This window comes from Podarcis gaigeae, assembly GCF_964106915.1.
Source record: "Podarcis gaigeae genome assembly, chromosome: 10".
NCBI classification, from domain to species: domain Eukaryota; kingdom Metazoa; phylum Chordata; class Lepidosauria; order Squamata; family Lacertidae; genus Podarcis; species Podarcis gaigeae.
In genome coordinates, this window is record NC_139686.1 from 48,755,368 (window position 1) to 48,781,107 (window position 25,740).

Sequence of the window (25,740 nt, forward strand, 5' to 3'; positions counted from 1 at the left end):
CCATGACAGGGTGAGCTCCCATTGCTCAGTCCCTGTTCCTGCCAACCTAGCTGTTCGAAAGCACGTCAAAGTGCAAGTAGATAAACAGGTAACGCTCTGGTGGGAAGGTAAACGGCGTTTCTGTGCGCTGCTCTCTCTCTCTCTCTCTCTCTGGATTTTGCATTGCTGCACACACACTGCACTACGCTGTGGGACGTGGGTGGTGCGAATGGGATCTGTTCTGGAGGCCCATTCGCAACATGAAAAGAGTGCAACCCGCAGCGGCGCATCTGCACACGTGTGGGTTGTGATTTGCCGCTTCTGCGCATACGTGTGATGTCATTTTGCGCTTCTGTGCATGCGCGAGTGGCAAAACCTGGAAGTAACCCTTTCCGGTACTTCCGGGTTGCTGGGGACGTAACTTGAAAGAACGCAACATGAAGCGGACGTAACATGAGGTATGACTGTATATATATATATATATATATATATATATATATATATGCATCAACAGTGTGTAGAAATCAGTTTATTAACGGTACAATCCTACACACCAGTTGGTAGAGCATGAGACTCTTAATCTCAGGATTGTGGGTTTGAGCCCCGAGTTAGGCAAAAGATTCCTGCATTTGCGGGGGGTTGGACTGAATGACCCCCCGAGGTCCCTTCCAACTTTACAATTCTATGATCAATTTGATAATAAGCCTCACTGAATTTCAGGGGACTTTAGTATGTATAAACGTTGATTCCTGTACACCATTTTTTTTTTGTATTGATTTTTTTTATTAAAGATTTTCTTGTTTTACAGAAGTATGTGTAACGTCTCTTGTATTTTCTCCATGTAACATTTTAAAAAATCAGTTTCATTTTCCTGTACACCTTTGAAGTTTCCTCTCCTCTTTTTATCTGAAACTGATAAGGTGAAAGATAAGCAGCCTTTCGTCTGTGCATGGGGACTGTCGGCCATAATCTTTGCCTGCAAACACACAGTGCTACGATTCCCAACACCCTTAACAAACTACAGTTCCCAGGATTCTTTGTGGGCAGGCAAAAAAATGTACTTCAAACGTATGGTGTGTACGCAGCCCTCACTTTTATCATCTTATTGCAATTTTGTATGTTGTATGCCGCCTTGCGGCCTATAAATATTTAAATAAAAATAAATTCTACAAACACCTTACAAGTAATAAATAAATATGGAAGCATGGTGGGGGAGCACATTAAATGTCAAAGCACAGGAAGGAGCAGGTTATATGGAACATGATCCCTGCAAGGGATCTGAAAGGTTAAGTGAGATGCACTGTGCAGCCCTAGATTTTTTTGGGGGGAGGTTCTTTTTTTTAAAAAAGGCACTGCACCTGTTAAATATATGCACAATTGGAGGGTTGGGATAAGACGTTTAATAACAAAGACAATTGCTTTTTTTTAAAAAAAGAACTCAATGAGGGTCCTTATAAGGCACCCACAACACGGCTGTTTATGTTCTTTTGGCTGAATAAGATTAGTGTGCAAAGTATATTTTTCTCTGGAACAATGCAAAGAAAAGACCCAGGACAAAATCCTATAAAGGAAGATACTTTCCAGGGTGTGCATTTTGACACAGGCCTAGTGTTCTGTGGAATAGGGCTAAACAGTTAGCTCTGATTCTTTTTATTTTTTTTATTTAAGCTTCCTAGCATAGCAGGCCCAGCCATGCTCTCATTCCTCTCATATGCAAATATTCTATTGTTTGAGTCCACCCCAGTGGAGGTTTTTTTTTGTTTTTAACAAAGAGATTCCACATACACACACACAACCAATTTGAAAGGGGGGGGGGGGGACAACAACATTACTTATTATTGGCCTGATACGTACAGAGATGGATATCGCTTACGATGCCGTCCCTGGAAGCAAATGAAGGCCCTTGTTCTTTGTGGGGAGGGCAAATTTGCCAACGTTATTTCATACCTGGGAGATTCCAAAAGTCCTGCTGCGATGACATTGATGTAGTGCTGCTAATCTGTTATCATCTGTGTATATTATCGAGTGTAACAAATAACTCATTCATAGGATGCCCTAAACTTTGCATTTGGTGACATTCTTGCTGCTGTGTTAATATCGGGTCTATTAAGCAGCACCTCATGGTCCATTAACCTTTCTTTAGGCCTGACCCCGTGAAGTTTAGGGGTCTTGAGCACAGTGTGAAAAGGCAACGGGTTTCACTCTCACCCAAGGAGCTCATTAGGACTTTATAGAAAGACAAAAAAAATACTCGCATAGTACCAACATTTGCAATGAGGAGCACTCACCAGACAAACAGCCTGGTGTCAGGAGGCAGCCATTGTTCTCTTTTTTCCAGCACTGCACACCAATTTAGCAAGCTAACTAAAGGGAGTGCTCATTTGTAATCCACCATTTCATCCTTTGTCCCTGAGATTCATTTACCAGCATCTCCATTGGTCCTGAAGTTCAGCTTCCTGAAATTCCCGCTTCATTCAGGAATCGAACGGGCTTAAGAGGGAATCACACCTGGCCTTTTCCAATGATGGTGTTTGGAATCTTTCTTTCTTTCTTTCTTTCTTTCTTTCTTTCTTTCTTTCTTTCTTTCTTTCTTTCCTTCTTTCCTGCAACGTTCCATTTGGGTAGGCTTTGAAAGTTTGTTTGCAGACTGAGAGCTAGGTTGTGACCATCTGTGCAAACCCAAACAAAATAGATTTCAGTTGTTCTTGGGTAGGGGAACTTCCCAGCCGATTGTGCCCTAAGCGTGTTCTGTCCCCTGCCAGAATAAGATATTTCATTCTCTTCTCTGTGTACATTAGACTTTCCTTTGATTCATTAATGAAAGTAATTATGGAACCATCTGTAATTTTACTTTTCAAATGGAGATGTTATAAACACACAACACTGCATATTTGAAATCATTTTAGCTTAGCACTTTGTGCTTATATTGAATGATGCAAATATACCAAATACAGAATTAGATTTAGGGCCAAAAATATGCTGCTTTTTCCTCTTATTTCAGCCGAGTTGTAGTTGACTAAATTGGGATAAAGTAGTAACTGTAGATGAAAGCAATGTGGCTATTAAATACTACCAAACCATTCACTCCAGCTTTAGTAAAGAGGAAGGAAAGAGGCACTCATTCACAATTCCACCCACCAGGTCTCCTTAGTTTCTCAAGATAATGTAACGAGTCATTGGCTTATTTCTAAAGGGAGCAGTTCTGAGGCTCAACCCCTCATGAGAATCATTCTTTCCCCCTCTACCCACCTTTGCTTCTCTTCCTGTTTACAGGGTGGAATCTACACACATATAAAAACCGTTCTGAAAATACTTTTTTTAAAAAAGCGTTTTTAAAAACGCATTGCCATCTAGAGCCACACTGTAAAAAGGTAAAGGGACCCCTGACAATAAGGTCCAGTCATGACCGACTCTGGGGTTGCGGTGCTCATCTCGCTTTATTTGCCAAGGGAGCCATGTGCTCCATTTCCTATGCGCAGTTACTTTGGAGTAAGATCCACTAAATGCAGTGGGACTTAAGGTAAAGGTAAAGGGACCCCTGACCATTAGGTCCAATTGTGACCGACTCTGGGATTGCGGCGCTCATCTTGCTTTACTGGGGAGAGGGAGCCGGCGTACAGCTTCTGGGTCATGTGGCCAGCATGACTAAGCCGCTTCTGGCGAACCAAAGCAGTACACAGAAACGCCGTTTACCTTCCCGCCAGAGTGGTACCTATTTATCTACTTGCACTTTGATGTGGTTTCGAACTGCTAGGTGGGCAGGAGCAGGGAACGAGCAATGGGAGCTCACCCTGTTGTGGGGATTCGAACCGCCGACCTTCTGATCGGCAAGTCCTAGGCTCTGTGGTTTAACCCACAGCGCCACCCGCGTCCCAGAGTCACATTGTATATTGCACTTAAAACACTCTTAAAACATTTTATTTGCAGCTGTATAGCTGAGTCCCAAGAATGATTTAGAACAGAGGTGGAGTCACTGGCGGAGGAAGAGGAGTGCAGGGGGAGTGTATCACCCCCGGCAGAGCGATCCCGGTGGGGTGCCATAGTGGCTGCGCCCCCCCCTGCGCTGGGCACCATGCCCCCAGGATGTGCGCCCCTCCCCTGGGACACGCAGCAGCCCCACCCTCCGGCATGAAGCTCCGGCACTGGGCGGAGTAACCTTTTCAGTCTAGGAGGGCCATATTCCCATCTTGATGGCCTTCCAGGGACGACATGCCAGAAGTAGGCAGGGTAGAAGACAAATGAGGGTAGAGCAGTGAATATAATTTTTACCTTTGTACAGTAGGCTGGTTTCCAGGGAGCCAAGAGGCATCATTGAAGTTTAGGGACACATTTCAGCCTGGCAACTGCACTTAAGTAGGGTATGAACTGCCCTGAGACCTGGAGGTATAAGGTGGCGTACAAATTTAATAAACAGTAATATGAAATCAGGCTTCTGAAGGAAGTAGCTGTGAAGGCAGTGTGGCCTGCGGGGAGTCCAACAAAACAAAGAGAGACACCTGGAGGGTCACATTTGACCTGGGTCTGAGGTCCCTGGTGTACGGTAACATTGCCACCACCATTATTATTATATTACACTTTCATTTTACAGTATGTCAAAAGCTCTTTTACAGATGCAATACTGACCAAAGAAAAAATATATACACCTATGGACTGATTGCACAACTTTTAATATCTCCTTGTACTGAACCATTAAAGTCCAAAGGGCTTTGTCAGGTAGTGCAGTGTGTGTGCGCAGCAATGCAAAATCCAGAGAGAGAGAGAGAGAGAGAGAGAGAGGGAGAGGGAGAGGGAGATATGTTCAAAGAAAAAGTACACCGTGTATCCTTGGCTATACAACAGAGGGCTTTGCAAACACGTTTGGTACTGTAACATTCTAGACAGCATTATGCTTAGCAATACATATTTAATACAATACATGCCTTAGAAAGCTTGCATTCTGTGCTTGTAAACTTCAGCCCAATAAACTAGATAACGCTAAGAAACAGAAAGAATAATCTAACCTGAAAGTAAGCTCTTTACCTCAAAAGTAGACTGGGTTTATGAGAACTTTGGTTTATCGTTGGTACTCTTCATTTCTCCCTGCAATTTTGTTTGTACTAATCAGAGTGCCTTGGTGCTAATTAATTGCTGCTGCTATGCAAGACACAGAAATAGGACCCTCAAAGGGGCAAAAGCAGTAACTTGATATATTTAAGTCGCTGATTTAAGTCAAAATTTGCATGGTACATAAAACGGATAAAGGGAGCTGGTTTACACCCAACTGTCAGTTTGGTAATTTGACATTCTAGACGTAATGGTATTATTGTGGGGTGGGAATGTGCATTAGACGGGAATGTGTACTAATTCAGAATGTGCTAAATCAGATCTGCTGCATTTCTCTCTTGTTCCTTCTGCTACATGGGAAACTGGAATTCTGACCCAAATCCTGACCCAACAGTACCAAGGACTTGACTTTTGCCTGCTCACACCAGAGACCTGATGAAAGGGTCCATGTCTACATGCTTTCCCACCAAAGGCCTGTTAGCCTAGTAAGTGTTGACATTGCTTGGACCAACCTGAAGATGAGAGCATATGGTCTTGTGCCCTGTGAAGTTCAGTGGGTTGGGCCCTGCTTAGGCTTGCAACCTGTTCCTTATTTCAAGGAACGCTTGCTTGTTGAGTATCAATATGCAGTAATCTTAAATGGGGAACAGGCGGAAATTATAATCCTGGCAAGGGAGGCCTATGGTTCCTGTTTTGCCATTTGTCGACAAAGGCAACACAGAACTTGGAATGCAAAAGTCTTAGAATGGCTAGGGTTCCAGCATGTGCTCCATTTCCTATGCGCAGTTACTTTGGAGTAAGATCCACTAAATGCAGTGGGACTTAAGGTAAAGGTAAAGGGACCCCTGACCATTAGGTCCAGTTGTGACCGACTCTGGGATTGCGGCGCTCATCTTGCTTTACTGGGGAGAGGGAGCCGGCGTACAGCTTCTGGGTCATGTGGCCAGCAGGACTAAGCCGCTTCTGGCGAACCAGAGCAGCGCACGGAAACGCCGTTTACCTTCCTGCCAGAGCGGGACCTATTTATCTACTTGCACTTTGATGTGCTTTCGAACTGCTAGGTGGGCAGGAGCAGGGACCGAGCAACGGGAGCTCACCCCGTCGCAGGGATTCGAACTGCCGACTTTCTGATCGGCAAGTCCTAGGCTCTGTGGTTTAACCCACAGCGCCACCCACGTCCCACCAGCTTACTTACTTTTGAGTAAACATGCTTAGGATCACAGTGTTAATGACTCTCAATTTTTGGCTTACTCTCCAAATTCCACACAAATGTTAAAATAATTTCCAAGGGGCCGTAAACAGATCTTTTTACATACATATTGCTATTTAATTATCCAGCCTTAAATATTCTACCAGCAAAGGCATTCCTGTCTACATGGTTCCTGGCTTAGGTTTATTACCTCCCCCTCCAAAGTCTTTCTTTGCTCATGCATCTAAGTGTAAGAATTTAATCGTGAGGCTTTATAATATAGAAGCAAATTGTATTCTTCCTACGTTTTAGGTTTTTAAACAGTAAGAAAAGGCTAAACTTTTCCAAGTGTCTGCTTTCTTCTTCTTTCACAGCTATTTGTCTTTTATTCCTGTGGGAACCTTTGTCTTCAGCACATTTGCTTCACCTTTTAGGGAAGAGAGAGAAAAGCCCAGCGAACTCTCTGCTAGTCCCTAATTGTCTTTCCACCTGACAATCAAAAGGAATCTGGGCTTCTGCGAGGAGAAGTCAGGAAACACTTTTGAGCAACAACAAATTGAAACATTTACACAAGGAAGCAGCTCTTTTGGAAGTGATGGGAAACTTCAAATTTGATTACAAGCAACCTTTGGCTTCCTATCTGTGGAACAATAGGCCCTGGTGTTAAGGGCAATTTCCATGCACAGCATGCGGGTCCCATTTTTTCATCCTTAGACATGGTTGTTTACTGTTCAGAACTGTTTATGCATTTTAATCAGGCTTATTCAGCAAGGCTTAATAAATCACCTCCAAGTGGATGTTCCAAAGCAAGAACTGTTGTGCTCGGTTTCTTGCTTTCACCCTCCCCAGCTCCTTTCTTGCATTCCCAGTGTTTAGTGCTTTTGGGGCTTGGTGGATATGAAAATAAAAATCAAAGGTTGATGGAGTCAATGAAATGATCATTAGGTGCATGGCTTTTTAATGCCACTCCCTCCCACATTTTCTTCCAGTGGCTTTTTCTTAAGCTGCAGGGATCAGACTTTAAATTCAGTCCTTGCAAGGATGATTTCACAATGGGAACCTACCAGGGCTGGATTTAGATGAAGAGAGGCCCTAGGCTACTCCACTTGTGAGGCCCCTCCCCACCCCCCACCCCCCCACCCTCACAACTAGAAGAAAATGGAAGAGTGTTATGAACAAAATTGAGTGAAGCCAAGGATGATGACGGCTATTTAAAATTCTACAATTCACAATTTCTCATCTACATAAGATATTATTGTTAAATACCATGGTGATTTTTTTAAATGCATAAAATTAACACTGAAAACTTTTGCAATAACTGAACTTTGCAAACCTTTTGTGGCCTAGCATTTAACCATGGCTCAGCATCCTCTGAGGTTAAACTCTGGACCTCTTCGAAGCTTGAAGGTTCCCAAACCTTCTCTGAGTTACTAACAACAGCTGTTGACTGTTTTAGCAAACTCTTCAGCATACCTTAAGGGTGGATTACCCTTTGTGGCCCTTTCAGATCTGCGTACTATATGCAAGTCTTCCATGCTAGGCTTCTCCTCTTTAGGACAATGCTGGGTCGTCCTCTTATATACCTGCTGGGATTGACAAGGCATCTGACCCTTACCTGAATCTCATAGCTCTCCTGTAGCTGCCTCTGATTAGTTATCATTTAACTCTTGGGGGAAATAATTAGCATCACACGTCATGTGCATGGAAGTTGCCGGACCAATTAACCAACTAGAAGGATTACTGTTAATAGCACCAGTTTTCCTATAACTTGATATTGCTGGATAGTTTTGATGAACTGCAAAAGCATTTTTAGTTTGCTTTCTGTTGCCACCCTGGAACTTTTCTTTATCAATGCCACTTTGTTTTGTACAATTCCTTGCAAATGAAGGAAAACAACTTTTCTGCTTGTGTTTGCTGATAATATAGCTTTGGTTACTGAGGACAAACAAGATTGTACAAAAACAAGGTTGGGTGCAGGCCTGGCCAGGACATAGGCCTCCTGACTGTGACAAAGGTGACCTGTATACTTGCTTGCTTGCTTGCTTAACAGCTGTTGGGAACTTCAAGGTCCCTTTTTATGGTCTTCGTACTGGACCTGGAGACTCCAATAGAGAGCATTCCATGTCAAGAAGGAGGGCAAGTGGGCACTCTATCAAATGACAGGGCAGAAGTTACATGGAGCAGGGCCTTTTTACTGGTGGTGCCCATTGTATGGCTCACTCTTCCCAGACCTGCTCTCTTTTGGCCTGTATTTTGGAGCTTTATAATTTAGGAAGATTTGGATGAACTGGTTGACAAGTCTTATCAGTTGCTGACGTATCAGCGGATTTTATTTGCTGCTATTCTGGGCTTCTGGTGCACCAGGGTTTACACCAGCATAATAGAGTTGGCCAGGATGCCAGAAGGGATACAATTTAGAGCTTTCTCCATTATCTGCACAGCAGGGTGTGTTCAGTCAACAGTGCAAAGGCTGAGCTGAAGGGTAACCCTGCTGGTTACCTGCTTTCAGCAATAAGGGTCACTGTTTTGTAGTACCCAATTAGTTAGCTGTCAGATTCTAGAGCTCCCTATTGGTGGCTCTTAGGTAATTCATAAAATACAGAGTCTATTCATAAAACACAGTATCCATTCATAAAGCAGTAACATAAATCTCCATTGCTACATATTGGGTGTATATTTCAGCGGTTGAACATACAAGTTTATGGCCATGCTGTAGTGTAGTGCTTATGCGACTGTGAATAAAAGGTAGCTGGGCTCATTGTCTCGGTGTTTGGGGGGGGGGAGAGGTGACAAAACAGATTTCCAATAAGTGCCCCCCTATTTCCATAACAAGTCCTTGAGTCTGTACTCTGAATGGTGACACCAGGGACCTAGAAGGTGCAGGGCTTGTCAGTCCAACCCCTGCACAGTCTCATCAGGGCTGACCTTAAGGCAATTGGAGCAATTGGGCCAAATTGGGCCCCACATGCTGCTCCTAAGGAAGCCTCCGCACCAGGGCAATCTAGATGGATTTTATTTATATCTATAAGATTTTGCAGACTTTGGCTGTGAACTGGGACCCTACAAGAAAAATTAATTCAAGCTGTGCCCCAATGCTTCAAATTGGGCCCCACTGCCTAGCCCTGGGTCTAATAGTTGCTGGGCCTGAGTTGCCCTGCCCTCGCATGAAGTCTTGGGGTTTCAATTTTGGGAGAGGGGAGATTGCCCGCTGGGGAGCGGGAGGGCTGGTGAGGCCCCCTAGATTTAGAGGCCCTATGCTTCAGCCTACTAAGCCTATACATAAATCGGGCACTGGAACCTACTATTAATTCCTGGAACTTTGAGTATCTTAAATAGGCTGAAAGAGATGACCTAGTTCCTGCCTGGCGAGTGTTTGCAAGGCTGTCGCCATAGACAAGCAGTTACAGGTATATCGGTGGAGCATTAAGTAAAGAGTGAGAGGTAGTCAAGGACAAGTGAGTGATGCAAAGTGATTCACAGGACAATTCCAGAAGCGAATAGTAAATTTAATGGCACACAGTTCTCAGGTCTGTATTTGAAAGCGGAAATATTTAAATTTGAAAGCCAGAATAAAAAGATATGCTTCAGCCGAATGCTAACAAGTGTCACATAATACCCGTTCCACATTTGTAAGAATTCAAGTCGTGTAGTGTAGCAGCAACCACAATTTTGGAAATCCCTGCCTATTGAGATCAAGTCGGAGCCTTCATTGTACAGTGGTACCTCTGGTTACGTACTTAATTTGTTCCAGAGGTCTGTTCTTAACCTGAAACTGTTCTTAACCTGAAGCACCACTTTAGCTAATGGGGCCTCCTGCTGCTGCCGCACCGCCGAAGCATGATTTCTGTTCTCATCCTGAAGCAAAGTTCTTAACCTGAAGCACTATATCTGGGTTAGCGGAGTCTGTAACCTGAAGCATATGTAACCTGAAGGGTATGTAACCTGAAGTGTATGTAACCCAAGGTACCACTGTATACTTTTTGGTGCCTGCTAAAAACATTCTTGTTTAGACAAGGCTACTCAGATGCTTAGAAAGTTGAGGTAATCTTCATCACAGAATCATGGAATTATAGGCAGAGAGCCTGGAGAAAGGGAATTTCTATAGACCACAGAAACTCACTCTCCCCGACTCAAGTCTGCCCTGGTGCTGCTCCAAGTACCCAGGTGGGCATGGCTGGGCTGAGACCAACTTGCTCACCCACCCAGGTCTCAGTGATGCAGGCCAGTCCCATTGTGTTGAATGGGGCTTATGCCAAGGCAAGCATGCTTAGCACTGCAGTCAAAATGAAGAGAAGAAATAAACAGTAGGAAAGGGCTGTTTGGTAGCAGACTTTGCAAAAAATAAAATAAAAATGGGATGAGGTATCTGAAGGGGACAGAAACTGACAAATTGGAAGGAATTGCAATGCAGAGTAAACTGTTTCAGAGTAGTGTCCCTTAAACCTTAATGCTGAACAGGAAAGAGGGGAAGGTGTATGGGTTTAGCAAGTGGTATGATTACTTGGGGGACACGGGTGGCGCTGTGGGTTAAACCACAGAGCCTAGGACTTGCCGATCAGAAGGTCGGCGGTTCGAATCCCCGTGACGGGGTGAGCTCCCGTTGCTCGGTCCCTGCCCCTGCCAACCTAGCAGTTCAAAAGCATGTCAAAGTGCAAGTAGATAAATAGGTACCGCTCCAGCGGGAAGGTAAACGGCGTTTCCGTGTGCGGCTCTGGTTCGCCAGAAGCGACTTAGTTATGCTGGCCACATGACCTGGAAGCTGTACACCGGCTCCCTCAGTCAATAAAGCGAGATGAGCACCGCAACCCCAGAGTCGGCCACGACTGGACCTAATGGTCAGGGGTCCCTTTACCTTTACCTTTATGATTACTTGGAAAGGAAATGCCTGATCAGTCTCTTACTCTTGTGTCTGTCTGTCTGTGGGTGGGTGATGCTGCAATGGCCCACTGAGTGGCTTGTTAGCTTGTTGTAAGAGCATCCTGTGGTGCTTTGTGAATGCACATTCACAGCTACATTGCTTTATTCCAATTGGGATCCTGTTGTAAAGGGTGCTGTCCAATCTTAGGCATGCAGACCAACCCTGTTTTAGTTGGCTCTGTGTGTAAAGGCTCAACGTTTCTTTAAACAACAATTAAAAAAGATTGAATAGATGGCATGGTCATGGCCTAGCTCCCTTCTCAGCTTGATATCACTCCACAAGCTCTTTGCGAAAAACAAAACATCAAAAAAAGACCATCTCTGGCAGATTCCTCTTGACGAGCTTTGCAGATTTGGATGACGTGCCGCATTAGCAAAGTGCCACAGAATTTGACTGAGGGAACTGAGCTATAAAAAAGCGGAATTGCTGTGTGTTAGGATGCAATCAGAATTTCAATCTGGACTTAACACCGAAAACTACCTTCAGTAAAGAGCTGATAAAATAGATGAAATGAGAGTCATGTGGTGGTTAGAGTGCCAGACTCAGACTTGAAAGACCTGGGTTCAAATCCCCTCTCAGCCATGACGCTCACTGGGTGACTTTGCTCCAGCTGCTGCCTCTCAGCCTAATCTACCTCACAGGGTTGTTGTAGGAAATCGATGAGGAGGGGGTGAACCATGTACACCACATTGAACTCCTTGGAGCAAAGGTAGGATATAAAAGCAATAAATGCAATGCAATAAAATATAAAAGTTATTCCTTTCCCTCAACCCCTCCACAAATATTCCACAGATACAGGCTTTGGCTGTGACTAGCTTCTTTTTTTAAATCGTATTTTCTAACACGTTATTGAAAAACAAGCAAATGTATTAAAAACAAAACAAAAAACACCACCTAGTTCTCTTACAAAAGCATGATAAGGAGATTATATAGAATCTTACTTTGGTACCAGAGCCCAAACCACAAAATACTTGCACTTTTAAGGAGCAGTGAGATGAAAAAATATATACCACACATACACCTTTTTAAAAAAACTGCAACATCTCCTAAATAGTTTTCTCAACAGAAGCGCTTTCAAAAAGTTTTAGCTAGTGCAGCATAATGATAATTATTTCTGATATTTTCAGAGCAATTTAACAACTTTTGTTGTAACGCAACCACAGTTAATGTCATCCTTCCCAATAGATCAGGTTTGGGTTTTTTAATGCATCAGTGCTGGCAAATAGCACGGAATGCGCAATAGTTGGCACAGATGCCAACGGCAATTCTAATCAGCTTCAAAATTGGGAGCCAATGATGGTCCATGTTGGAATAAGGGGCTTGAAAGTCCTCTGAGGAACTGGAAGACAGTCAGAATTTGGTTATCACTTCCCCAGAAGCAGACTCAATGAGGAACTGAAGGAACTAATAAACAGATGGGTTTTTTGTTTTAATAACCATGGAACTGTCCCTTTAGAGATTTGCTAGAATTTTCCCCAATAAAAGGTACTGTTTTTGTGCAACACCTTTTTACATGTGATGACTCCATTGTGCATCCCACAATAAGCTTGGAGCATACACTCACACTTCTGCGAGACACCCCAGCTCAGCCACAGGGCATTTGCCCCCCCCCCCCGCTGTCCCACATTTTCCCCTCCCTAAATCCGGAGATCCCTTTGACAATCTGTCTGGGAGAGCTCCACCGATTGCATAGACAATCCGAATACAGGGAAGAGAAAGTGGGGGGCATTAGCAAACGGAGGGGGGCATTAGAGGAGCCCTGAAGGCATGGGTCTAGCCAAGGGGGAAGCAGCTGCACCCCCTAAATTAAGTCAGTAAATAAAAACACTTAACTAAAAGTAGAAATTGTAGAAAGATTTGGACAGGTTTTTCTGAGCGTAATTTAAAACAACTGTTGTTGAGCTATTTCATTCTGAATCTGAGAATGATGACAGGTGGGTGTCCTGACTCTTGCCCCCCTTACATGATAAATCCTGGCTACGCCCATGCCTATGGGGTTCACAACCCACATTAAGCCAAGGTGTGGATGGGCCCAGAGTGGGTGAGAGCAATCAGGGAGTAGTCACAGCTCCCTTTCCCTCACCGGCTCAATCTGGGCAATATCTGGAAGGGGACACAGCCTCTCTGCCAGGGGTGAGCATTGGAGGGGCACGCATAAGGAACCGGGAAGCCCCTTCAGCGCCGGTCAAGAAGGGGGACCCGGCGATCCAATGGTTTCGAGGAGGCTCCATGCCCATCCAATGGCGGAGGGCGCCCCCGCCCAGCTCTTCGCCCCCATCCGCGCTCGCTTTGTCGCCCTTGTCCATCACTCCTTAAGTCTCCTGGACGTAATTAATGAGGCCGGACACACCTTCTCGTCCACCGCGTCGGATCTCCGCAGAGCGCGAGAGGGACACGTCGGTCGCGCACGGAAGGAGCACCCCCCTCTCGGACCCCACCCCTCTCCAAGGACTAGAAAGTGGGTGCGTGGAATGGGGACACGCGCGGCCCCCTCTACGGATCCCGTCTGAGGTGCCGGCAGGAGGCTGATCGTCGGGGTGTGTGTGTGTGTGCCAAGGCGTCGGATCCGGGCCAGGCTCCCTCTCCTGCCGCCTCCCGTCCCCGGCGATGCTTCCCGGCGCCCTGGCTTGGCCCTGCGGCAGCTCGGCGGGCCTGCTCAGCCTGCCCGCCCCGCCGGGCTTCGGCAACTTCGGCAAAAGTTTCCTGATCGAGAACTTGCTGCGGGCCGGCGGCGGGGCGGCTCCGCAGCAGGGTCCTGCCGACCTGCCCGCTGCGCCCGTCCCGCTCAAGCTGTGCTCGGCAGCCGCCGCCCAGATCAGCAGCCCCTGGCCCTTCCCCGCTCCGGGCGCCTCGACGGCGGACAGAGAAGGCAGCTTTGCGCCCGCAGCCACAGGTGAGCCAAGCCAGCAGCAGGCAAGCAGGCAGCCAGCCAGGTTTCCCCGCTCCCCAACCCGCTCTCCGCCTAAAGCGATCCCGGCTGCTCAGGATCCCCTTGTTCGATCTTGGGCTAGCTGCAGATCCACGCGCTTCCTCCTCCCTCGATCATTTCGGGTTCTGCGGCTGGAAGCGGCGCGCGGGAGCGCAAACCCGGGACTCGAACTTTCGCTTCTTGCTGGCGCAGAATCCGCAGTCCGGCTTGCCCGCTCTCCGCGAAGTGCAAGAGGCTTTCGCGCTCCCGATCCCCGTCGCCCGCTCCGCGTCAGCTGCGCAAGAGCGAAAAGCTGCTCCCTGGATCCGAACCGGATCCGGTTCGCGACTTCGCACTTGTTACGTCTGCGCTCTGAAACGACGCGGAAACGCGCCGCCTTAATCGTCTCTTTTTGGCACCTTCCGTCTTAGAAGATCGATCTCTATCGATCGATTTCTGTTTTACTGATTTCATAAAATTTATACACCGCTTGATAGAATAATTTTCTTTTTTTTAAAAGCTGTGTATTTCCTTGGGCTATTTGATCCAACGATTTCAGGTAGCTTCAGTAAAATAACTATGCCAATACCCATACCACTCCCCCAAATATATTTAAAAACTCAGTAACATTAGCGAACGTGAATAAGTAATAGGGGGTGGCAGTTGTTTCATATTCGTTGGTGGTGAGCACTGGGGTTTAAATGTGTATTATGTGTATTTGTGGGGTGATCTCTTTGGGGTGCCATGCAACTTGGGAGCAGCAGGCCTGTCTGAGCCACCTGCTTTCCACCAGTAAGCAGCGACTTTCCCTGCAGATCTACCAGTTTATGGACCCTTCCAGTTTCCTCTTGCTCTAGCTAGTACAGTGGTACCTCGGGTTACAGATGCTTCAGGTTACATATGCTTCAGGTTACAGACTCCGCTAACCCAGAAATAGTACCTCAGGTTAAGAACTTTGCTTCAAGATGTGGAACAGAAATCGTGTGGTGGTGTGGTGGCAGCGGGAGGCCCCATTAGCTAAAGTGGTACCTCAGGTTAAGAACAGTTTCAGGTTAAGAACGGACCTCCAGAATGAATTAAGTTCTTAACCCGAGGTACCACTGTATTCAGGACTCTGGTTATTCATTGAATGCATCCCTACGGAAGTGCTTGCACTAGGCCTGTCACCCCAGTCAGCTGGTTTGTGCTTCTTGGGACCAGACCAGGCATGATGTTTTGCCACCTAGCTCACCCTAGCCATGGAGATGAGTTGGTTGCAGGGCTGTGCAATAAATCGCCATACCATCCGCTGCTCGGGGAAGGGCAGCACACCCTCCACCGCTGCTGGGAGGTACGGCGGGACCCTCTGCCACCATTATAATGGCAACATAGAGGGCCTGGTGGGCTTCACCTAGACCTGAGACTCTGGAGCTTTGTTGTGGAAGTTGTCCTCTACTGAAAGGAATCCAGAGGTAGCTCATTCCATGAAAGGCCACATTTCATAAACCTATTCAGAGGCCCACTTTGAGAGCTGATTTGTTGTGTTGTACTGTTGTACTGTTTTATTGTTGTTAGCCACCCTGAGCCCGGCTTCGGCTGGGGAGGGCGGGATATAAATAAAATTATTATTATTATTATTATTATTATTATTATTATTATTATTATTATTATTATTATTATTTGTCAGGAAGCAGCTGTCCAAGTACAAACCTGTCTATCGGGACAGTTCCGATGTAATTTCTTCTGCCTGTTCCTGAGCTTAACTTTTCAGAAATGCCAACCAGAAATACATGGAGGTTGTTCTGGTGATAGATAACAACTGAATCCTTAGAATCCTTTGGTAGAGGCGCTTGGAGAACTGGTGTGTGTGTGTTTAAATAAGAACAGACTCTCAAGCTTGCGAAAGCCGAAAGGCCCTGTCAGAAGCATCTGTGGAAATGCATGCTCTACTTCAGGTTTAGTCACTTGGAACTGCGAAATGGCTTTTGGCAGATCTGCTGTATAATAAATGTCATGGGACTTGCAGCCTGTCTTAGTTGTTGATTCTCATCTATTTCTGTTCTCAAGCCTGCAAGCAATTGGCTTCCATGAGAGCCCGACTGCCAATTAGATGAGAGCAGAATGGGCTCTTTGTGGGTGCAGTTTGGGGGAGCATTTTTTTAAACAGTGCCAAGTCTTACCCTGGGTTTTCCACTGGGTATAGCATACTTTTCAGTGGCCGTGGACTTCTTTACTCAGTGCACCAGGAGTAGGGAACACAGTGCCCTCCAGGCTGTTGAATCCCCATCAACACCAGCCAGCATGGGCAGTGGTCAGGAATCATGGGACTAGTTCAGCAATATCTGGAGGCAAGTAGCAAGGAAAGCAGGGAGGCCAACAGTAGATGGCGCCAGAGTCAATGACGGGTGGAGCCAACTACTTCTAGTTTTGTTACTGCTCCCCCCCCCTTTGAGTTTTACCAGGTAAGAGCTGAGACTGAGGAGGACACAGATTGCCAGGGCCTAGACTCATTGTAAGTACCGTAAGAAGGCAGGCAGGCAGGGGCTGGAGGAGGGCAGACTGTGGTTGGTTCAGATAGTGTCCCACTTGCTCCAGTGGACCAGCTCCAACATATGGAGGGCCACAGGTTCTCCAACTCCTGCTTGTTGTTCTTTAGTCACTTAGTCGTGTCTGACTCTTCGTGACCCCATGGACCAGAACACGCCAGGCACTTCTGTCTTCCACTGCCTCCCGCAGTTTGGTCAAATTCATGCTGGTAGCTTCGAGAACACTGTCCAACCATCTCGTCCTCTGTCATCCCCTTCTCCTTGTGCCCTCCATCTTTCCCAGCATCAGGGTCTTTTCCAGGGAGTCTTCTCTTCTCATGAGGTGGCCAAAATATTGGAGCCTCAGCTTCAGGATCTGTCCTTCCAGTGAGCATTCAGGGCTGATTTCCTTCAGAATGGATAGGTTTGATCTTCTTGTAGTCCATGGGACTCTCAAGAGTCTCCAATGAGTTTAAATCCATCCATTCTAACTCTTCACCCCATGAAGGAGCTTCATTCCATAAAGGATTTCCCACAAGCAGGAGATTAGGATCTAGGTCAAAAATTCCAGGTCTACTCTTTTGGAATCTGTTTGGAAACATGTGGCCATTGGATTATAAGAGTCCAAGAATGCCTCTGAGGCTACAGGCTTCCCACCATCTTAAAGCTAATGTGAGATGCATGAAGTCAGGAATGGCATTTCATCTGCACCAAAAGAAGTCAGGACATCAGGCTGAGCACACAGAGGTGTGTTGCATCCATGCGCACACTGGCAGGGGGCAAGGCCAGAAAGGGCTACATGGAAGTCTGCACTGTTTTGCCAGCCCTCCCTGGATTGGCTTGACAGGCACTTGCCCAATACAGGGCTGTGGTACAGGAGCAACCAATTGCTTAAGGGATGTTTCATCTGCAAGGAGGAAGGGTTTGCCTGCAGAACAAATTGATGGAGAGTGACTTGCTCTTCTTCTTCTTTTAGCTCTACACGGATCCTATCGTAAGGGGAGTTTGAGACAAGGTGGCATCACATAGTGAAGTAGATTGGTCACAGCATCAGTGCAGTGCATGTAGATCATGCTCAGAAGTATCATTATGAAAGGGGGAGGGGTCCTTAGGCTTGCCAATCAGATCTTAGGGCCTGGGTCAGGGAAAGGAACCACTCTGCGGATTGCTGGAAGTATGCACTAAGGGCCAGCTTTCAAAATTAGTCATGTGCCAGGTGTAGTTTGTGCCTGGGGATTGTCAGAATGTGAGCACTTTGAGAAGTCTTTTCGCCACTTCCCCTGCCGTGGCACAAGTCTCCTTTGTAAAAAGGGCAATAAGTCCTCTTCCTTTTTTCTGCCCACAGGCTAGGTTCCAGGAACCATGTAGCAAATAGCTTTTTTATCCTATGCTCAATGCTCATCTGTGTGGGATATAATCCACTCGGAGCAGTCAAATACAACATTTCTTGTTTTCCTAGAGTGGACATGCAAGGGGATGTTGGTCCAGCCATTTGAAACTTCCTGTTCCTCCTGGGCTGGAGCATCCTTCCTTGCATGTGACTAGAAGTGGGTGTGACCTTACCAGTCCAGGTAATAAAAGGACGAGTCACGCAGCGCACTCTCTTTTTTTCACTTCCTTCTTCGTTGGACCAGCTTTTTAGCTAGGAGTGCTCTGCTAGCTCTCAGCTAGCAGAAGCACTGGGACTATTCCCCATATAGGGTAGATCCACATGTATATCTTTGTAACTAAGTCTGCCTTAAGGAATCCAACTGTGAACTGATGTGAGTAAACTTCTTTTATTGACTTTAAATAAGATTGTCGTATCTTTATTCTTTTAAGAGGGATTAAAGGGAACTTACCAGAAACGCACAATTCAATCATAGACAGACTGAATTGTATAATAGTGAGAGGCTTACACAAGCCTGCAACCAGCTATCTGCTGTGCATGTAAGAAGGGGGAGTCTAACTTTGGTACATGAAGGAACTTGCTAGCACAAGTTAGGAAGGATATTAATAAACAATATATCCTCTCCTGCCACCCTGAACATTCTCACAATCTGCATTTCCATTTGTCTCACGATTTCTAGAAACAGGTCTGAGAGGTTTTTCTTTCCCTGGGAAAACCTGCCATTTAGTGTTGAACTGGAACAGACATCAGTCGGGTTTTCTGCGGATTGACACTTGTCCTAGGGGCAGCAGTGGGATTAAATAAAATCATCTCATTCCCATATGTAGAAATCATGGGACGAATGCAAATGTGCGCGAGCCCTCAGTGTCCTGAGTCTTGACACTTGGGGTGGGTGGGAAAAGTATTGATTCAGGAAGTCCTCCTTCAACATCTGAAAGGTGTGGCAGAAGCAGGCAGGGCCAGGTTTGTCTTAAGGATTCCCAGAGGAGATCACAAGATGGTTCCTGCTTGCTGATAATTCACATTGGAGATCTTTCGCTGATAATGGCTAATAAAGTTATCTGCCCTGGTTTACCTTCACTATGTGCCCTATTCCAGGTGCACGCGCCAATGTTATTTCTTCTATGGAAATTTAGCTTTAAACAACTGCTGGAGTATTTATTTACAGTGGTACCTCGGGTTACTTACGCTTCAGATTACAGACTCAGCTAACCCAGAAATAGTATATCGGGTTAAGAACTTTGCTTCAGGATGAGAACAAAAATCGTGCTCGAGGCTCCATTAGCTACAGTGGTGATTCAGGTTAAGAACAATTTCAGGTTAAGAACAGACCTCTGGAACGAATTAAGTACTTAACCCGAGGTACCACTGTACTGCCGACACAGTCAGCCATAATTCCATTATGCTGATCATCACGTTGGTAACTGGCATCTTCCTGAGTGGCTTCTTCATGTGTGGCAAAGGGAAGAGGACCAAAAGGGAAACTCAAAGCAGCACAACTCAGAGAAGTCACTCTTGGCGAATATCTCGTCAGCTGCCTTCCCACACTGGAGCTCAAACTGCTTTTGAAATGTGGTGAATACAGTGGGGGAGGGTATTTGGAAGAGGCAAGGAAGCACCACTTGTGCTCCTGCAATCAGTTCCAACAATTTGGTGCCTCATCCTAAAGCATCCTTATTTTGGGAGTTGGATGAAGGGAAGTGCAGTGAGATTTCTGGGCTGGTGCCTGTGAAGCAGCTGAGCGGAGACCCCTTCAATCTGTCTGCAGCGAGCTATTAGCATGCAACGGCTTGGCGTGCAGGTAGGGCAATCGTCCAAGAAAGGGTTGCACTTCGCAGTGCCATGGAGAACATTTCCTGATCCACGTGGCAAGTCACACTGCACAAACGACTGGCATGCAAATAGCCCCTTTCATTGGCGCAAACTATTGTTTCTAGGCATTCTGTATAAGGGTTGAGATTTAAAATGCGCTCGGTGGGTATTCAAACAACCTGTGTGTGGTTGTATCAACACATTTGCTAACCCACAACGATGGCATTTTAGAGCCACTAAAATTATACAGAGTAAATAGCATGGTGGCTTAAAACAGCCACTGCTTGGCTATTCTGTAAAATTAGTTATCAAACTGGAGATAACATCAGCCAATGCTTCTTAGAAGCATTAATGAATCATGGAACTTAACCTAAGCAAGTGTACGATTGACCAAATAACTGCCAGTAAATAAATGTGCATGGAGGGTTCAACTGGTTATATTTTTAAGCAATTAATGAGATGAAACGGATTTTGATGAAGTTTCTTGCACAAGGAAATGGCTTATCATTTCTCTGTGTTTGCATTTAGGCAGAAAAAAACACTGCTCCCGTCACAGTGGATGCCTGACGGAATCCACTTTTTACCGAGAAAGCGGTGGCGAAACGCTAATTGGCTTTAATAGATTTCTATTGTAGCATTATCTATACTTAAAAGTGTTGTGAATGCCAGCAACATTCATTGGACTCAACCCTGTGTTTGCAGCTTTTCTGAAGCCCTTTTTCTTGAGAGCCCCGCCAGTTTATTCGACGTGCTGCGGTGGGTCCTGTCAACACCCTGCGTCTCCCACTGCTTTTCCAAGTAAGTTTTTATGCTTCATCAGTAATGCTTGAGTTATTCTGTAAACCAAAGCAGCAGGATTTAATGTGCGCTGGGAAGAGGGGGGAAAAAAAACCTAATTGGTGATGCAATGGCAAAGAGCTCATGCCTCTGTAAAAATCACAGCAATTCCATTCAGAAGGGTTCCAAAGATTTATCAGACTTCAGTACACTGAGTAATTGTGAGAGATTTTAAACCCCATTGAGAGAAAGTGCCAACTAAGGGAGGCATCTGGCTTTCAGAGAATTGGGAAAAGATCCACAATTTGCTTTCAAGGCCTGAATCAATGGTCATTCGTAAATGGGAAATGCAAAAACAAAATGCCAGTCTTTTTTTTTTATTAAAAAAACAAACAAACAAGCCAAAACCTAACTCTTAGGAAACATAAGGATTCTGTTTTTGAAAAGAGACATCCTTTCCACATTTTAAACTTGGGGTATTACAGCGCCAAAGATTTTTAAGTCCCACAGTTATCAGTGGAAGAATTCTACATATGGATAAATCTCCCTATTAAAGTTGGTAGGACTTGAAAATGTATGCATAATACCTTTATTAAAAGTTTTCTTTCCGTTTGGTCAAATATGAAAACACACAAATAGGTGTGTATACAAAATTACAAATTACAGCTCACAAAGGTAGCAGAGAAATTTAGAAGAAATTTCACACCAAATTAAAGTCGTCATCATTACCATGGCTGCTTGTACTGTTAGGATTCCTGAAATAGCATGTATCAGCAGATAATAGGGTGGAGGTGGAGTACCGGTAAATGGTGATTTGCTCAGTATAAGAGTTTGTTTCACTCATTTGATTGAATCCCATCCCTATTTCAAAGCTATTCAGATTCTGCTGTTTTTGTTAAGCATTTCCAGTGCTTTAGATATGTGCTTCTAGGTAGGTAGTGTTTCTAGAGTTCCCTGTGAAAGGGGTTAATCATTAAACCACCTTGGGAATAGGTGGGCGGGGGAGGGGGGTCTCCTAAAACTCCAAGCACCTTTAGAAAACTACAACTCCCAAAATTATTTGAGGAACACCATGAATATTTGAAGTGGTATCATAGCGCTTCAAATGTATGGTGTGAACACGGCCCATGGTTTTTCTGAAATTATTCCCACATAGTAACTGCAAACCAACTTAATTGTACTATTCCGTCCCGCCCAAGTCTTTTATCTGAAGAGGTACTTTCTATGAGTTTAATTCATTTTATACCACTTTGATGACATAATTTTCAGGCTAGTCCAGTAGATTTAGATCCAACAAGATAAAAAGGTAAAGGACCCCTGGATGGTTAAGTTCAGTCAAAGGCGACTATGGGGTTGTGGCGCTCATCTCGTTTTCAGGCTGAGGGAGCTGCCGTTTGTCCACAGGCAGCTTTCCGGGTCATGTGGCCAGCATGACTAAACCGCTTCTGGTGCAATGGAACCCTGTGACGGAAACCAGAGCACACAGAAACCTTGTTTACTTTCCCGCTGCAGCAGTACCTATTTATCTGCTTGCACTGGTGCGGTTTTGAACTGCTAGGTTGGCAGAAACTGGGACAGAGCAATGGGAGCTCACCCCATCGCGGGGATTCGAACCACCAACCTTCTGATCGGCAAGCCCAAGAGGCTCAGTGGTTTAGATGACAGTGCCACCTATGCTAGTCCAGTAGATTTAGGTACGATCCCCTTTCTCGACACATCTGCTTAGGTTGCAGATGTTAGGAACCCAAAAGCTTCCATCCTCACAACAACAACAGAAATTATTGTTGATGGTACCTGGAATATCTGAAGGAAGCGAAACTGGGGTGAAATGCTCTCAAAAAGAATGAATATAGTGAAATAATAACATCAGAGCCCTGCTGGCTCTAGTCTAAAGGCCTATCAGGCAGGAATTTTTTTTCAACTGGAACTTGCCAGAACTCAGTTCCAGCACCTCCCAGGTGGGCACCACTACCATTATAAGAGAACAAGGGAGGTGTTCATGGTGAGTTCCGGCCCCTCTTTTTCTAGAAAAATAGCACTGCTGTCTGTTTCTTTGGCACTCCCTCCCGGATATGATCAGAAAGACCCTCTTCCTGTTGAACTTCAAGGTACTTGACAAAGACCTTTCCTTGTCATTTTAAAGTAAATTATGCTTTGACTCTTTATGGGGCCGATGAGCTTTCTGTTTGTTTTGAACACTTCTCTGTTTTGATTGATGGATTATTTTACTGATCGCTCTTGTAAACTGCTTTGTCACCACCTATGGTGGAAAGCTGCCCTTGAATATTGAAAATAAATCAAATAAGCCAGATAAATCCAGTTCAACATCCCAATGCCTACGGGAAGACCCCAAGCAATAATCTAAATCCACGCTGGAAGATATGGCTGCTGGAAGGATCTCCTTGTGCTAGTGACAGATTTCTAGGAGGCGGCTGCCTAGGTGGTTGGGGGGGGGGGCGATGGTAGAAGAGGCTTCTTTATGAATGTTTCAGGAGGCCAGTTGCTAAGTCGAATGATTCTTGACAAGTGAGGCAGTAAATGCTGCCAGTTTAATGAGCTGCAAGTTTCAGAGCCGCTCTTTAGGGAGCTGACACTTTCCCACAGAGCGTTTTACATGGGCCCAGCTACCTCACAATGGGCAACAGCGCCGTGACCAATTGCCACTTTCACTTTACTCATCCACACGCGACCTCACCACCATTTTTCACTGTTGCGATGAACTTTAGGAACCATTTGGGGCTGAAAGGGCCGGGCCAGGGGTCACTTGCCCTTTTGTGTGGCCATAAAGCGGGGTTCTGTGCGCAGATCTTTTCTCCTGTCTCGCATTCCGCGAGGATTTCTGGACACCATTTAAAGCACTTGACTGAAAAATAAAGCAGTGAATGAAACTGACTTTTATAGACTCTTTCTAGCTCATCTTCCCATATAACCCTGTCTACCTGAAAAGGGATTTAGTGAGCTGAGCCGAGCGCATACAGGCACCCACTGAATACACTGGGCCCATTATCAACTGCGGCAATTGTTTATTAACCAGGACTGATACACTACTATTTTGGAAGTGACCTATTAATTGTCCATTTAACTAGAGTGTATTGAATTGCAATGGAAAAAATGGAAACCATGACGAAAGCCTTTACTCGCTCCTTCAAGGTGGTCTCTGCCACAAAGGCAAATGAAGATTGTTCCACAGATTAAGGAGACATTTATCACCATATACTAGAATGCAAAGGAGAAGCTTTCCCCCAAAAAAGTATTTGGTACCATATTAGCGTTTGTATCAACATGGTATTACATCCTTCAAGGGTGGAGTTCAGCTGCACAGGCCTGCAGGCTTGTTGCGGCTGATTTGTCCTGACAAAACCATTGTGATCTATAGGTGATCTTATTCTTCTGCCTACAGTAGATCGGGGGTGAGGGGTGGGAATCCGTAAAGTTCTTTATCACAATGAGGACATTGCTCAGAATGTAAGATCTGATTTAAACTTGTGGTTTTATTTTATTTTTTTGTAGTGGTTAGCTCTATAACTCCTGTTAAAACAGGTTAGATGTTCTGTTTGTCTGAACTAATCTGAACCAATCAGAGATTATAGGAATCTTGTGAGTTATCCAGAGTTTTCTAGAAGACTGTGGCCTAATTCAAATAACTTTACTTGGCCAGCATTCTGATCATGCACACTTAGGAAAGGGATATAACTGAATGGCAGAGCATGTTCTTTTCACATAGAACATCTGGGGTCAATTGCTGAAGAATGAGAAGTAATATTTAAGGACAGATATGTTGCATGGGCTTTATCTGCAGCAGTTTATTGTGCAGCAACAGCACCTCTGTAACATAGCGGTATGGAAACTCTTTGAAATCGGCCTGCCAAGTTATATGCAGGGTTCCCCCCCCCCCAAAAAAAAATCTGGCTAATTGGATCAATGACACTAATGTGCGCTGCTCTGTTTTTCTTGCTGCAGGACAGGAAAGTGTTCTGCCTCTGCTAACCCAGGATTCCCGATCCCGGAGAGGCATTTTAAGAAGAGCTGTTTTTTCTGAAGATCAAAGAAAAGCTTTGGAGAAAATGTTCCAGAAGCAGAAATACATCAGCAAAACAGACAGGAAGAAACTGGCCCTCAATCTGGGTCTCAAAGAGTCACAGGTAACAGAGAGGTTTGGTACCTCGTCAGCTGTGTTCTGAACCTCTGCTCAGTGGCGAAGCTGCATTGCTCTGCTACCAGGGGTGGAGAGCAGCGCCGAGGGCCTTCTGGCGGTTCCCTCACTGCAAGAAGCCAAGTTACAGGGAACCAGGCAGAGGGCCTTCTCGGTAGTGGCGCCCACCTTGTGGAACGCCTCCCATCAGATGTCAAAGAGAACAACAACTACCAGACTTTTAGAAGACATCTGAAGGCAGCCCTTTTTAGGGAAGCTTTTAATGTTTGATGTATTACGGTATTTTAATATTTTGTTGGAAGCCGCCCAGAGTTGTTATTATATTATTAAGGTGCATATGGTAGGTGGAATTATCTTAAGAAACCAACAATAATAGTGTCAAATTACCCCACCAACAGGTCAAAATCTGGTTTCAAAATCGAAGGATGAAATGGCGAAACTCCAAAGAAAAAGAAGTGCTGTCAAACAGGTGCCTGCCAGAGGAAGGTCTTCAAGAGACCTACCTTTCCAAATCTTTGAATTTTACCTCCTCGCCATGTCCTGTTTGGGAAATAGCTCAACAGCAGTCAGGTCCAAGATGGCAGAGCCTCCCGGAACATTCTGAGAGACAGAACGGCAGAAGCGGCTTGCAGATACCTACAAGAGCAAACTCCTCTCCCGATACATTACATTTGTATCGAGAACAAGACAGCACAGAGAAGGACGTTGTATCATATGGGGTGGGGGGAACTGATGGAGCAAAATGATAACTGACCATTGATTGAGGATGATTCCTCCCACAAGACTAACTGTATTTTATATGGGCACTGAATTAGTTTCTATACTCCGCCATTTGCTAAAACAAAAATGTAACATGCTGGCAAAAACTAATGCTATAAGAAAGATTCCCTAGTCAGTTGTCTTCCCTCATATGTGCCTTCTGGCCTTGAACAGTACTTGTAAGTGAAGTAGGAAGGAACAGATGGTAAGTGAACTTTAAAGGTTGAATGTGAAGTTCAGAATACATGGTGGTACACACAACATGCAACTGGAGTGTTTGTGGTCATTCTCTCCAGACCAATTAATTC

The 25,740-nt window shown here is 45.2% G+C and overlaps 1 protein-coding gene across 1 annotated transcript; it reads left to right on the plus strand.

Annotated features, from left to right (window-relative positions):
- The first annotated feature begins 12,331 nt into the window (after positions 1-12,331).
- On the plus strand, positions 12,332-25,695 carry DBX2 (developing brain homeobox 2). Its single transcript, XM_083699480.1, has 4 exons — positions 12,332-14,022; positions 20,446-20,541; positions 24,481-24,662; positions 25,072-25,695. Exons 1-4 carry the CDS (start codon positions 13,737-13,739, stop codon positions 25,417-25,419), a joined length of 912 nt encoding a protein of 303 aa, XP_083555606.1. The 5' UTR covers positions 12,332-13,736; the 3' UTR covers positions 25,420-25,695.
- Positions 25,696-25,740: the final 45 nt, after the last annotated feature.